We start from the raw sequence: 16,196 nt of genomic DNA on the forward strand, positions 1-16,196 counted from the left end.
TGCTAAGAGGCTTTAAAAGACTCAATCTGCTTCTCCCCAAAGGCTCAGCAAGTGTATCCAGCAAATAACAGCCTGAGTTTAATCCGAAATCCATAATGAGTTAGCTTGTCTCAGCGGAGATGGCATTCGGGATGATATAATTGGCTGCTGTGCTCTTGGCCTAGGGAGAGGAAAATAGGCCTGGGTTCCTACAACCAATCACTATCCAACAACTCCTGCTGGGATTGCAGGAGTAGACTGCAGGTGAAGAGAGGATCATGGCTAGCACTGATGTCCCATGCTGTCAAAACAGCTTGCCAACACTCATGGTCAAAGCTCATACATAAATACTGGACAACTGGGCAAGGTACCAGAGAATAGTCAGCCTCTGTGAAATGGAACCACAGAAAGAAACCAGGAGAGAGGAGAAGATGGTCAGGGAGAAAACTGGCCAACAGAAAAAGACTCAATGTAATAGTTCAATTGCCAAATTGTATGAACTATTCCACCATTATTTACTTCTTAGCTCAGTGTTGAGGTCATTGGGTGAAGCATTTTTCAAAGTAGTATTTTCATTCAAAACATTGAGGAAAGTGGAGTCAATGCATTTCCTGCCAGACTCCCAAATTGTCTGAAGTGGTGGACACAGCTTTACAAAATGAGAGGGCTGGAACCTGTCCAGAATTATGGCAGCCGCTTATACTGCCCGACTCCATGCTATAAACTGTGTGTAAAACACATTGAAAACTTAACTTTGGCTTCACAGTCTACTCCTAATAACTCAAATCCCTTTTTGCATTAAAGAAATTGAGCTACCTAATAATTTGAATTAAGAACTGAAAATAACACAACAAATTCTGAATTTTGGGCTGAAAAAAGCTAAATCTTCAAATAATTCAGAGTTCCGCAATTCAAATTAAGAGTAGACTGTATATATTTGAAAAATGTTAATCTAAACATAGCAGTTTGATAAGAAGTGATTTCCTGTGGAAATGCTGAACTTGGCAAATACTTCAAAAAGTAAAAATGTGGAGGACTGTGGCTTTAATTGATACACAAATCACTGAACAGGAAATGAACTTTAGCCCTCCCACCCTTTTCCTCTTCAATTCCATGCCAAGCGCACTTTTCTATACTTCTCATTTTTCTGCACAAGACCAAACACCTCTGTCTTAGAGGATGGGAACAAAGTTACCAAACCTGCCAGAAATATTGTTTGCTATGGGCACAGAATTTCATGGTAATTAACTGCAGGTTATTTCTCAGTAAACCTGTAGAGATCATGGAATCGATTTTTGCTTTGCGTGGGCGGGCAGCGAGCACGCTCTACCTGATGAGATCAGTGGGAGGCCTGACCAATTTCAATAGTTGGGCTTGATTTAAATAGAACAGGTGCCGCTTATAAACAGCTGACCATTTGGGAGGACAGGCCCTCATTATGTGTCTGCTGGAAGACAGGAAGCATCAGAGGGGAATGTGGGGCAGTGGTAAACTGGGGTAACTCTCCCAAATCTTCTATTGATGGATGCAGTATAAATTGAAGCAGTATTGGATCAAGTTTAAATTGTGAGATGATATAAATAGCCACAACTCCAAGCTCTCTTTTACTCAACTGCCAACTGAGTTTTTTTTCTACGTGTGAATGACCAGTAGCTTCAATAACCAAGACGGTTCCAAGTGAACCAATTGCTCGCAGTAGTTTAGATTCTCTTCTGTAACTTTTAGTATGATGAAGATGCAATCAGGGCATGTCCAACAGGCTGCTGCCTCTTTCTTGCTCTGCCAGCAGCAGGAAAATTTGCCACTTTTAACTGGGTGACTCAGTCAGCGTGGGGATCCCTCCAGCAAGGCTTTTTTTTAATTCAAGAGTTTAAAAATGAATTACACTTGATTTATTACTTGTTCCCACTGTCTGGTCTCACTGTAGCTACACTGTCACAACATTTACACTTCAGCAGTCTCCTGCATTTCACGAATTCTGACAGGTGTACAACAGGCCCACGCTATGTGCAATTTCACAGTTGGATTGGAATGTGGAAGGTCATTCTCTCCTATAACAGTCATTTGAACCCAAAACACACCATGGGAGAAGATTTCCACAGGCCACTGTATATTAGCAGCACTGTAAATGCAGTGGAGGAGGAGCATCAGAGAGATTTCAAACATTGAAAAGGTAACTGTATAAATAAGTTGAATTATTTAGTGAATTAAGTAATTTTTAATGTGTTTATTATGTTCAAAACATTATTTGTAGCACTATGCTTTCTGGTTATTGATAAACCACATTGGCAACTGAGAGTATTTTCAAAAGATATGTTGAGTAAATTTGTTGGTTCGTATTCTCCGCCTTGCTGGCTATTTTATTGGAAGTTGTTTGTTATCTGCTGATTCTTGATAAGTAGTTTTTGTACATCCTTGATATTTATTGGAATATTCCTTATCTGTTTAATGGTGATTTGTTGCTGTTTTAAGATTATGAATTTTGGACTAATCAGATGCCTGTGTGACACAGAATTGTGCATGTGTGACCAAATGCGAAGCCTGAAATCTGATGGTCACAGACACAGGCTGACACAAGATTTTTACATATTAATCAGTAAAAATAAAACCAGTGTATGTCTTAGGAAACGTAACAAATATTTCAAAGTAAGGGTTAGAGAGCAGGAACACATTAGCAGTCATTTACTATTTCTACACATGATGAGATTCTATATGCACTTAGAGATTACAGCTGTCAGGAAGATTGAACATGTTGGGGACAGTCCAAAACTAGGGGCCATAATAGTTACTAATAAGTCCAATAGGGAAATGAGAAATTTCTTTAATCAGAGTGGTTAATGTGGAACTTGCTACCACAGGAGGTGGTAGAAGCAAATAACTTAGATGCTTTCTAAGGGAAACAATACGAGTAAATGAGAGAAAAGGGAATGGAAAGATAGGCTGAAAGGCTGAGATGAGGTAGATAGAATGGAAGGAGATGCGTGAGCTATAAACACCAGCACAGATTAGTTGGGTCTAATGGTCTCTTTCTGTGCTGTACATTCTACATAATTTTATGTAATATTTTAACAATTAAAAATGATATACTTTTCTCTATTAACACTGGCCGGGATTAAAGAAGAAGGTGATGGCCCCATCCATTGACTGGAAAGCCAGGGGCGAGCCCGCCTCCGCTGGTCCTGGAAGCCATGATGCTATTTTGCATGGTTCAGGCAATTGATTGCCTGAGGTTGTGGCTTCCGCCCCTTTGAGGCAGGATGCACTGCTTCCAAGAGCTGCTGGCCAATCAGAGGGCTGGCAGCTCTTCAGTCCCAGCAGTGCCACTGGGAGCAGTGGCCGCTGCTGGGACTGCAGCACTCACTGGACCCGGCCAGCGATGGAGGCTGGAGAATAAGGTTAACGGGCTCGTGGCTCGCCGGGGCCTGGCTGATTGACCCCCCTCCTTACTTGCTGGAGCCAATCATGAAGGTGGAGTCGGGAGATGTGGGGCCGGGGGTCTTCCAGCGGGGGCAACCGTGCGGCTAGGAGGGCCTTCTGTGGGGCACAGGATGCCTGATCAGGAGAGACACCCCCAGCCTGCAAGGAGGCTGCCAGGTTTAACTAAGTGGCCTCCTCAGGTGGCAGAGTGCCCCATCCGCCACTGGTAAAATACCAGTGGTGGTGGGAAAAGGATTGGCCTTAATTGGCCTAAGGATGGGCAGGCCGCCTGCCACCTCACCCGCCACGGGTAAAATACCAAGAGAGGCGGGTAGGCAACGGGCACTGCAGCCCTGCCACCCTACCTGGTTTTCAGCACCCTCCATCTCCCAGCCCGCTCCCGGGGGTGGGAGGTGTGCCTAAAATTCCGGCCACTATCTTTCCGTCTTGGTGGGAACGGTAAGAATTTGCAGTTAAAATAATTTCGCAAAGGGCATCATTGCCGCTCAATTCTCATCAGCCTCCACCATGCTTGGGTCCCCATTTAGGAGGCTGAGGTGCTCACTTGGCATGTAGGAGTCTTATTGCTATAAGTAAATCGAGGTCCTAGTCATCAGGACCCCGCAGTCTTTATAATAGTTACTAATCATCCATCACGGGTACCCCACTCAGTAAAGCCTAGACGGGAAGAAGAGGAAGCCCTCTAAACCAATCATAAACTTTCTTTAGTGGGGCCAGGAGCAGCTGGAGTGCCTGAGCCGTCCCCCATATCCCGCCCCCCCCCCGCCCCCACATCTTACCTTGGTGCTAGTGGTAAACTCTGGGCCCTGCGATTTTGACATGCCCAAAGCCAGCCTGCTGCCTGGCTCTCCCCATTTCAGGTGGGCAGCTGGCTGATGGAATGAAAATGAGGCCTTGGAGTTAATTTAGCCCAGGCTTCAAAATGATGACACCCTCCCACTCACCCGAAATCCACAAAATCCCACCAATATCTCCTCGATGAAAAATTAGCTGACTAACATGATCTTTGACCTTCAACCTCAGCCTCCAATCTCCTGAGGTGAAGTGAAAAAGCACAGCAAACCTCAACAAATCATTGTATTGCAAACTAATATAGGTTAGTGGCCATACTATTGACTCTGATGTGCAAAAGCATAGTTGACTGGTCACATAAAATAATTACAAATCAGACACTTGAAAACATAGGGTAAGTTGCTATTGTTTCGATAGACTCACCTCAACATACAAGAGAGGAAATATTCCAATCTTATCTCCCAACATTCCTTCTGCCCAGTTGTCATCCACCCTCCTTATGACAGTCAAAACTTCATCCTGAAAACAGAAAGGATACAAATGCTAAAATGGGTCCGCTGAATTTCACAATAACTATAAAAACAGTAGTGTCAATGAGGCTCAAGTATTGTGAAAATACAGTTTCTTTTGATTCATCAAAGACACTGGGCAGCATTTTATCAGCCACTGGAAAGTGGTTGGGAGGCGGAAGGGTGGGAAAATGGCGGCAAGAGGTGTTAGGAGGGTAACCTGGTGTGTTTATGCCTCCAGGGGATATTTCCAGCGGTGGAAATGACAGCAGCTTGGCCACCTGCTGACTGAAGGTGGGCAGCCAATTAATTGGCCTATTGATGACCATTTTACCACGCCACTGGCATTTTGCCAGCATTGCAACGGCCTCCTGCTGCATGGGGAGTCTGCCAGAAACATCATGGAGGTCTCCCAGCAGCTTCCCAGGGTGGGGGTGGGGGGAGCCTTCCTTTCCTGAGATTATATGGCCCAAGAAGCGGCCTCCCCGGTCAAGCACGTCAATAAGTTTCCTACAGCCCTTTGAGGGTGCCACAAGATGCAGGTTTCCTCTCGTTCTCCTTGCAGCCTCAGGATGGGCCACCTCCCTCGGAGGTGATGCCGACCCTCTGACTGGGCAGGCAGTGCGGAAAGCCAGCCCACCATCCCTAATTGGACAGTTGCCTGGCGGCGTCCTCTTAATTAGCTGCCACCAGTAAAATTGCCACCACGGTCCTGCTGATCACCCGCATGGGCTTGGGACCTGCATTTGGTCCCGAACCCACATTTGCTCCCGACATCGGGACTCACACCATGCCAGTAAGATCCCAGCCACTGTTTCTTTATGTGAAACTTGCTTCCATTCCTAAAGCTTGGTTTCCTTTATTAAACCAGAAACCTATTTTTGGCTTCATAACCTTTAACTTTATAAAGCCCAAGCCACTTTAAGAGTTCAATGCCTCCAGAAAACCATACAACTGTCTCTTTCTCCTGGCTAGGTCACCAGAGTAAGTTTGTCATTGGATAGATGGTCCCATCCACAATTTAAGGGCTGAATTTTCCCAGGCCCTTGGAGGCAGGTATGGAGGCAGGAGTGTGGTGGTGGTGGGGGTTGGGAAGGACACAAGCAAATTCTGAAAGAAAGGCGCAGGCTGGTTTGCCGACGAGTTCCCGCCTCCTGCCGCTTTTCTCAGGGACATCTGGGTCCCGTGCCAGCCATCCGCACGTCTGCGGTGGGATGTCAATTACGGTTGTTGAGTGACTAATTATCACACCACAAGGCAATTCTGCTGGCATCACACCGGCACCCCACTGTATCAGTACCCCAGCAACTAAGGGAAGGCAGCTTCTCAGCGGGAGGTTGGAGCTGCATGACAACTGAAGGAGCTTTAATGGTCACTGGCAGAAAATGGTAAGGCTGCTGTCTTCCCATGTCACAACCTTGCCATTGAGTGAGGATTTCCTGTAGACAGATGTCTCTATTATTATGGGACTAAAATGCAGTGGCAGCTGCTCTCCTGATATTGCCGACGCCTCCATTACTTCCCTGCCGCTCCTGCTGCTTTCCCCTCAACAGCACTAGAGACACCGTGAGGGCCACTGATCTCCCTTGCAGTGGCTGTGTTGTATTCACCTCCAACCTCCGGTACCCACCCGCCATCCCTAATTGGACAGCGAATGCAGAGGCAGCCTGGTAATTGGCCACTTCCCATAAAATTAAGTCACCGGACACACTGCAGTAGTGAGTGGAGTCAGGACCTGGAAATGGTCCCGCCTCATGAACATTTTCAAAGTTGGAAATTTTCAGCCTGAGGTCTCCGACCATTCTGTAGCAACCTTTCTTGTTCCTCTCTATATTAGCAATAGGACTTTAGTTTTTGCTCATGTGTGCTTTCCTCGTGTTGTTCTTTAGTTACAAGTAGCCACCCTGTACACACTTTTCTTTCCTGCATCCTTACTATGATGAAATCTGGACTCATTGCATTGTCTCCAACTCCATTTCATTCTTTCCTGGCACTTCAGAACTGTGGAACTCCACAACTCACTGTGTCATTCTTTCCTTATCTTTAGTCTTTTAAACCAATGTCACCTAAACACTAATTGCTTATTTAACTTATGTCTTTTAAGCCTTGCTGTGCCCTGCCCTGAGGGCCATGGCTTTTCAGTAATATGTCACGACTTTCACACACTATTAGAGTGGTGTAGCAAATGCCTTACAATGTGTGTAGGATATTGAAGGATATACTTGTCCTGGAGGGTGTGCAGCGTAGGTTCATTAGATTGATTCCATGGATAAGAGTGTTGTCCTATGAAGAGAGTCTGAGCAGAATGGGCCTATACTCTCTGGAGTTTAGAAGAATGAGAGGTGACCTCATTGAAGCATATAAGATTCTGAGGGGGCTTGACAGGGTAGACGCTGAGAGGCTGTTTTCCTGACTGGGGAGTCTAGAACTAGGAGGCATAGTCTCAGAATAAGGGGATGGCCATTTCAGACTGAGATATGGAGAAATTTCTTCACTCTTTGGAATTCTCTACCCCAGAGGGCTGTGGGTGCTCAGTTATTCAATATGTTCAAGGGATTTTAAAAAGTTCATGAAAGGAGCACATTTCCAGTTATGGGGAAGTGGGGGAGTAAATTGCTAATTAGTTTTGATTTATGATGTCCACATGCTACTGTTGTCTCCTCGAACTTGCTTAGGGAGTTAGAGAGGAATTTCCCTGAATTAGCTGCAGTTTTTGTTTTCTCTTTCTTTGCACTCCAGTAGATATTACAGAATCACAGAATTGTTACAACACAGAAGGAGGCCATTTGGCCCATCGTGTCTGTGCTGGCTCTCCATATGGTTAGCAAGTGTACTTGGGTGCACTCTTAACTGAATGGGGTGAACTTAATGGTCCTTACTTGCCATTCTTTTCCAATGGGGAAAATTCTTCACTTAGTGAAATCAAACTCAGCAATGAGCCACTTTTAAAAATGGGCCTCAGTTATTTCTAATAATTTATTTCTAATGATCTAAATTCACAATAGGAACTAACCCATTCATTATTTTTGTAATTCAATTCCTATTTGCCTACTAAGCACTTTGGAAAGAACTATTTGCTTAGAACTAGAGAAGAACGATAGGCAGGCAGATGACACAAGGCATGACATACTGCATAGAACAATAGAGCACCACCCAAAGCAATGGAGATGCTTTCCCATAGAGACAGAGAATGTGAAAATATAAAAAGCTGGATAGCGAGACCAAATGCCTATTTTAGGATTTTTAGCTGGCAATATTAAATTTCTTTCCAAACTAGCCACCAGCTCATTTCTACTTGATTTGCCTGGCATCTGGCTGGAGTGCAACTTTAAGCCAACTTTGATTTAAGATTTTTTTTATTCGTTCATGGGATGTGGGCGTCACCGACTAGGCCAGCATTTGTTGCCCATCCCTAATTGCCCTTGAACGGAGTCGCTTGCTAGGGCATTTCAGAGTCAGTCAACCACATTGCTGTGGGTCTGGAGTCACATGTAGGCCAGACCAGGTAAGGACAGCAGATTTCCTTCCCTAAAAGATATTAGTGAACCAGCTGGGTTTTTACAACAATTGACAATGGTTTGTTTCATGGTCTAGCTTTTAGGTAGCTTTTAACTCCAGATTTTTATTAATTGAATTCAAATTTCATCATCTGCCATGGTGGGATTTAAACCCATGTCCCCAGAGCATTGGTCTGGGTCTCCAGATTACTCACCCAGTGACATTACCACTATACCACCACCTCCCTGATTCATAAATATATAACACAATGATGTCTAGGATGCCATTATGATGGTGCACAACATATTCTGAATTGATCCAAGGATGAAGCATAAAAGTTTTTTATGGAGTGAAATGTAACTGGTGTGGAACCAGAAATTCATTGAGTCTGTACACACAAAAGAAGATAAACAAAAGTAGGAGCATAGTGTAAACAGAGTGTAACCTCAATACCACACTGAAACTTTGTGTGGAATTGAAGCTAGGCATACAGAGATAATATCTACAAGATGTAGAACAAATTGAGAGAGAAGCTTCTTCAGATATTTTGAAGTAAATGTGAAGTGGTTAAAAAATTAACCCAGTAGATTGGTTTCCCAAGACTGCATTAGTATCTGAACAATCAGTCACTTACATCTTTTCCATGTGTGAAAATATCTGTTATATTACCTTAGTTAAACTGACAATTGTTGGTTACATTGGTCCTGATGTTTGTCCAAATACTACCACTAGCTGAACTCTATGCTTGTAAATGGATCCCAGCAAAATCAATGTTGCATTCAAAGCTGGTTCTACCATGAGCTAAAGCTGACAGTGCTCTAAAATTCACCCAATTTACATTGCAGGACATATTTCACAGCACCAGTGGCAACCCAAAAAACAACATGTGCAGTTATTGAAAAGTTGTTTACATAATTTTCGACTTCCCCAATGTCAGAGAAAGGTCTGTCCTGGCCAGCAAAAACTAGCTTGAGAATGTATGCTGGTAAGTAGATCGTATAACATGGGATGTTAGATGGGTTGATTGATACTTGTTGAATTTTTTTACTATTACCATAATTTCTGTAAAACACAGGAGGACAAGTATTTTACTTATCTAACTTTTGAAGGAATACAAACATCTGCAGTAGTAATACAATATTATTGTTAGCTTGTTGAAAAAATTAATATCTTTGTTTATAGTGCTCTCCAATACCCCCCAGTGGGCAGAGATGCATAGAAGCTGAATAAATGTAAAACATCTCAAGGTTAAAAGCAAATGTTTGATACAACTATTAAATAATTATCTTACCTTTGAGAAAGTCAAACAGTCCTTGTCTTGTTCTTTATCCTTTACTTCAAAGTCATAAAGTGCTTTCCCCTGAGGAGGTGGCTGTGGAAGAGGCTTGATGCATTGAATATAACTAGCTGGGAAAAAGCCATGGGTACCATTAAGCTCGCCATGATACCAGTTCTCATCCACCTTACGTCGTAGAATGATGAGGTCACCTTTGCAGAACCTGAGATCTCCAGGTTCCTTCCCTTCATAGTTGTAGAGAGCCTTAGCACATGGTAACTGTGGAATACTCTGAAACCCAAAGCACAGCAATGATTAATGTTTACTATGGATGCACAGTAAATAGATACTGTAGCACTAAATAGAATTTCATACTTTGTACTGATAATTCCAACCTCCAAAAATAAATCATTTTTATTTTTATTTTCCTAAAACTTTTCCATTTAACTGGTTTTGCTGGAAAGTAATTAATTGGTGCTTACATCACAATAGAGTTTACCATGGCAGTAAGTGACTAATTTTACCCTCAAAATTCTGAACTGCCTTGATTCTCCACTAAAAGCAATGATTTCAAATAATACCACCAAATGAGCCACACTGCATCAGAGATCTGAATTAGGAATCTCACACAGGTTACTTAGCTCCAATTCAGCAAAACATATGAAGTGAAGTAAATTGGATTCTATTATTCTAACGTTTTGTATCGCAAAACAGTTACTATTCACGGCAAGTGTAGCGCACTGTACCCTCAATAAATGACACAAGTGACTGGAGTGACTCTATATGGGCTCTCGCTGTGCAGCCTGACTACTGTCAACTCCTCAGAACTATGGCAAAACCGGAAGATAGGGAACAGCTGGTCCATGTTACTTTCTGTCTGATTTTCTCTCAGACCAACCACAATATAACTTCATATTTAAAAAGAGAAAAATCCTGAAAATCTGAAATTAAAACATAGAAGATTCTGGAAAATCAGTACCTGAAAGAAATAAAAAGATAGCTTAACATTTACCCATCTAATCACTTTTTAGCTGCTGATCTACCCTGCTGTGTATTTTCAGCATTTTCTCTTATTGCTTATTGTATCTTTAACCTAATTTCTGTTCTGACTTGTATCCAAAATGAATCATGGTCTGAAGCAAAGCATGACATGATGTCAGTATCATGTGCATCAATATGCTGATGTCAACATCATGTTTAAATGCATTTTGTGGATTCAGAATTGGAAGCAGAGTCATTCCAGATACTGAAACCAAGGGCCAGATTTTCAAACTGGGCTTGGGAACCTCATGCTTCAGCTGTGTCATTCTGGCAATGCTATTTAGGAGGGAGATCCTTCTGGGCCAGTAGCACGACGAGGATGAAAGGAACCCTCTAGGAAAATGAAGGTCCGACGCTAGCACTGGTGCATTAAAAAACAGTTTTAAGACAAAAACAAATAACTTTATTTGGCCCTGCCACAACCCCGACAGCTGTGCACTAATGTGCACCAGACTGTTCAGATTCACCAAAATAGAGTTTAAAAATTCCATTCTGCAGCGGACAGGCCCCTGAATAAGTTGTCGGGATCCCAAGATGACCTCCGGGACTGTGATTTTGAAATTGTGCCCGCACTGGTGCTAACCCTGTGGCCCTTTGAAAATCTGGCCCCAGAAGTCAGTCTGAGATATGACCAACGTATCTTCTAATTTTTATCTATAGTGCGAGGGCCCTTTAAACTTTTTGTGTGGCCATGCACTAGCAGTAATTTAAAGGGGCTGACTTGTGCGCTACCTGTGCGGGAATCTTTGGGTTGTAGCACGGCCACTGGCTTACAGGGAACATTGTATTATTATCATGCGCACTTGTGTTATATCTAAAGGATAAACCAGAAAATTATGTGTATAAAGCTCTTTCAGGGAAAAGAAATAAAACTGGATTTCTCATTATAGATTTCATTGTTCCTAGTACTGGCCAAAACCATGCCATTGTGATTAACTGTACATGCTGTGTGACACTTTTATTACCGTTATAATTGATTGACAATAAAAGGCATTTTAAAAGCGTCAGCTATTTTTGCGTGTCCTCATTGAGTTGAGTCTTGGAGAATTAAACACTATATGACGTTTGACTGTATTGGGCCAGTTACAACATGCATTAGTTGCATGGCACAATTTTTCCCCACAGCTGCAATACAGTTAGAACCACCTAAACCTCAAGAGCATAGACACTACCATGAACATGACTTTTTCATTTCCAACAATTGTAATTCTATGGTTTCACTGTCAGAGCATTGAGTAGCAACTAGAACTGTAATGACTAGATTTAGTCTTTTGATAGGCTGTTGGTTAACATTCATCCACAAATACTATTACACATATAATTAAAAATTTTAGTTATTGCTTCAATGACTTGCTCAGATCGGTGAGGTTAAGTGGTCTTGACGAAGCTGTTCTATTGTTTTTCTTCATGGCTCCGCCTCTTTAAGGCAGAGAGTAGACAAGGCATTCAGTGGATTGCCTGAGCAGACTTGGTGCCATATACTAAATTATTGTGCGTAAAATTGACGATTGGCATGTTCCCGTGTGAAAGCCAGTCCTGAATGAGTGATAAAAGCAAAATACTGCGGATGCTGGAAATCTGAAATAAAAAGAAGAAATGCTGGAACCACTCAGCAGGTCTGGCAGCATCTGTGGAAAGAGAAGCAGAGTTAACGTTTCGGGTCAGTGACCCTTCTTCGGAACTCTGTGAGTGATGTTGATACACGTTTACAATGGTTGTGATTCATCTTTTGAAATGTCATTGTGACGGAAACCACACCGGCCAAATGGAAACATATTAATTTCATCATATGGAACGCTGCTTGACCCTTTTTTACTGGATATTGAACATTACTTGTTTAAAAGGACCACAGAGTTGAACAGCTAAAACATGGTTGCACATTTGCACTCCGAGAGACAGTGGCACAGCGAGACAATGGGAGTGTTCACTGATTCAGTTAGCGAGATGGGTTTTGTCAATAGCGGTGATCAAAAGACATTGAGAGCCACTGACTTTGTAAGAGATAAACCTCCAACCACCACCACCCCCCCCCCACCCGCAATGGAGTGTGACTGCAGAACTTTTGAAATCAACAATCCTCACAGATAATGCTGTTTCAAACAAAGAGCTGGTCACATAACTAACCTGCTAGCCAAACTGGGTACTTTTTGAATTGTGCCACACCAAAAGGGCAGACTGCAATTTGAAGACAAAAGAGAAGGAAGCTATCGTGCTGTCTCTCTCTCTCAAAAAGTCCCAGGGACCCATGGAAGCAACTTAAGCCTCAAGACAGAGGATCTCTTCAGCCTCCTGATACCAGCAAAACAAGTTTGAAAGTGTACACTGTGCCCCAGCGAGAACTGCAAGACTTAACTGCACTTAAGGACTTCACATCCAAGCTAAAGACAGTAATTGACTTCCATTTATTACTCCAAACCTGCCCCCCGTCTTTATTCTTTCTCCCACTCTTGTCACGAAGACTCCCCCACCTGCCAGGAATGAGGCATATTAATTTTGTCATATGAACATTATTTTAACCTGTTGCTGGAATGAAGATATGACTTGTTTAAAGAGTCACCAGACATTTGGCTGGAGGATATTTGCATACTAAAAGATGGTGCTTGTGGAGAGAAAACAACTATTCCCTGGTCCAACCCAAATGGATTTTGATCACCAGACACTGAAGGTGCAAGAAAGCTCACATTCCAGTGTCTGCTAAGATGGAGAATCCACAAACGCAGGAGTGGTTAAGCCAGCTGGTCACATGACTAACCTGCTGGCCCAGTTTTTTTGAACTACACACAGGACAGTTTGAATACAGACTGCAGACTGCAACTGAACCTGGAACAAGAGGGCCTCTCTCCTGTCTGGCTCTCTCTTGCTTTCTCACAAACCTCCAAACCCAATGAAGTCGCTTAAACCTCAAGAGAGAAAAGACTCCTACATCGAAACAAGTTAAAGTGTGCACTGGGCCCCAACAAATGGTAAGACTTATTTTTTAAACCAAAGACTCCACATTGAACTCAAAGGACTGTAAACACACCCAGCTACCGCCTCAAACTTTTCCCCTTTATTCTTTCTACTGTTTCTGTCTCTATCTGCTTGTGTGTTTATCTTGTATGCATGCAAGTGCGGTCATGTTGCATATTTGTAGTCGTTAACCGAATTAGAGTTTAAGGTTAATAAACTTCCACCTCTCTTGTTCACTAAGCAGGAGCTAAAACACGGTGTTTTTAAAATTAAACCCTGTTACGGTTAAACCAGGCAAAGGCTGAGAGGGAACCCCTAGACCCCTTTCTCACCTGGTTGTAACAGAAATTTGGGGGTGAGCGTCCTGGATTTGACCCACAAGTGAGGAAATTGCAAGTGAGAAGCCAAATTGATCCCAATCAAAAAGAGAAAAGATTTCAATATAGATTTTCTTATGGTTGTGTGGACTAGAATACTAACATGTCTGCGACTGAAGCTAGCAGCTGCCCAAGCCAGGGCACCAGAAGCCTATCACCTCAAGAAGCAGCTGAACAAACTTACCTGGAATTTGAGAGAAATAAGCAGCGGATTTTGACCAGTGGATGAGGGCTCTTAAACCGCAGCTCAGCAATGAAAATCTATGAAAAGTAATATTGCTAGTGGAATTTAAAAACTCTCTCCCACTCTCCATAAAGACACATGTAGAGGAACAGAATAGAGCCCGGCAAGCCGCAATGCTGGCTGATGAGTTTATTCTCATTTATAAGTCGGTTTCCCAGGGGAAAACCTTTCCGAATCACCCCCACAAATCCGAAAAGGACTAAGAGTGGGAAGGTGATAGAAGCCCAAGCGGTCCTGGGAGGGAAAGAAAAAAACAGAGACACAGAGGGCCCACCTCCAGCCAAAAAGGAAGGTGCTGTAAGTAGGAGTGAGACCCGGAGACCTGTGTGCTTCCATTGTAATAAAGCAGGGCATTTAAGAGCTGACTGGAAACTAAAGGGAAAACCTGTAGGGGTAATTAGGGCACACCCGCTCAGTGAAGGAGAAGAGACCCTGAGCAAGCTGTGGCTTTAACTGCAGTAAGAGTGAGAACCAGGAAGCTTATGGCTGCGTGCAGGAAAATTTAATGGGATTCCTGAAGGTTATCAGGGTTTTGTGTCTGAGGGGAGAGTAACCCCATGCCCCTCGAGTGGGGCAAGCAAACCCATAGTAATTCTCAGGGACACAGGGGCCACGAGATCCCTTTTACTGGGAAAAGGCCTGACCTTTCCCCGAGAGAGTGCAATGAACACCAGAATGGTGGCGAATGGTATTGGAGGGCAGTGTATGCCTGTACCTTTACACGACCTAGCTTCGGGAGCAGTGACCGTAGGGATTGTCCCTAGTTTGCCTATGGATGGGGTTGACTTGCTCCTAGGTAAGGATCTGGCAGGGATGAAGGTGGTAGCTTCCCCAGTAGTGAAAGAGAGACCACAGGAGGTCAGAGAAACAGGACAGTGGCAGGAGACAGTCCCTGCAGTTTCTCTGAATGTGTACTAAATCAGGCCATGAACACACCAGCTCCCCAGAGGAGACTGAATTGGCACTGTAGGCAGATGACCATGACGTCTGTCTGTCTGAGATTTCTTTGGAAAGTTAGAAGACTGCGGGAATTTATTAAATGTATTTTCCCTAGCTGAGGCTCAGCGAGCTGACCCAGTATTGCGAGAGTTAGCACAGGCTGCCCAGTCTGAAATTGAAGCACAGGGTATAGCTATTATCTAAAGAATGAGATACTGATGAGGAAATGGAGTTCTCCTCATAGACCTGAGAGAAAGGAGTGGGCAATGGTTCACTAGATAGTGGTGCCACAGAGGTACCGGAGAGAAATATTAAGACTAGTCAATGAGACTACAATGGCTGTACATGTTTTTTTTGTTGTTTTTTATTCATTCATGGGATGTGGGCATCGCTGTCTAAGCCAGCATTTATTGCCCATCCCTAATTGCCCTTGAGAAGGTGGTGGTGAGCTGCCTTCTTGAACCGCTGCACTCCATGTGAGGTAGGTATACCCACAGTGCTGTTAGGAAGGGAGTTCCAGGATTTTGACCGAGCGACAGTGAAGGAACGGCGATATAGTTCCAGGCCAGGATGGTGTGTGGCTTGGAGGGGATCTTGCAGGTGGTGGTGTTCCCATGCATTTGCTGCCCTTGTCCTTCTAGTTAGTAGAAGTCGCGGGTTTGGAAGGTGCTGACTAAGGAGCCTTGGTGCATTGCTGCAATGCATCTTGTAGATGGTACACACTGCTGCCACTGTGCATGGGTGGTGGAGGAAGTGAATGTTTGTGGATGGGGTGCCAATCAAGTGGGCTGCTTTGTCCTGCATGGTGTCAAGCTTCTTGAGTGTTGTTGGAGCTGCACCCATCCAGGCAGACTGAGGGAAGTGGAGAGTATTCCATCACACCCCTGACTTGTAGATGGTGGACAGGCTTTGGGGAGTCAGGAGGTGAGTTACTCGCCTCAGGATTCCTAGCCTCTGACCTGCTCTTGTAGCCATGGTATTTATATGGCTACTCCAGTTCAGTTTCTGAACAATGGTAGCTCCTAGGATGTTGATAGTGGGGGATTCAGCGATGGTAATGCCGTTGAATGTCAAGGGGAGATGGTTAGATTCTCTCTTGTTGGAGATGGTCATTGTCTGGCACTTGTGTGGCGCGAATGTTACTTACCACTTAT

The 16,196-nt window shown here is 43.7% G+C and overlaps 1 protein-coding gene across 1 annotated transcript in view; it reads right to left on the bottom strand.

Moving 5' to 3' along the window:
- LOC137371342 (E3 ubiquitin-protein ligase SH3RF3-like) overlaps positions 1–16,196 on the bottom strand; it is a 475,007-nt gene that overhangs the window by 129,049 nt on the left and 329,762 nt on the right. Inside the window, exons 2-3 of the mRNA XM_068033784.1 lie at positions 9,508–9,783; positions 4,633–4,728 (exon numbers count right to left, since the gene is read on the bottom strand). Of these exons, the coding sequence (XP_067889885.1) occupies positions 4,633–4,728; positions 9,508–9,783 (372 nt within the window). The remainder of the gene's footprint in view (positions 1–4,632; positions 4,729–9,507; positions 9,784–16,196) is intronic.

The sequence above is a fragment of the Heterodontus francisci genome, chromosome 6, assembly GCF_036365525.1.
Source record: "Heterodontus francisci isolate sHetFra1 chromosome 6, sHetFra1.hap1, whole genome shotgun sequence".
Taxonomy (NCBI): domain Eukaryota; kingdom Metazoa; phylum Chordata; class Chondrichthyes; order Heterodontiformes; family Heterodontidae; genus Heterodontus; species Heterodontus francisci.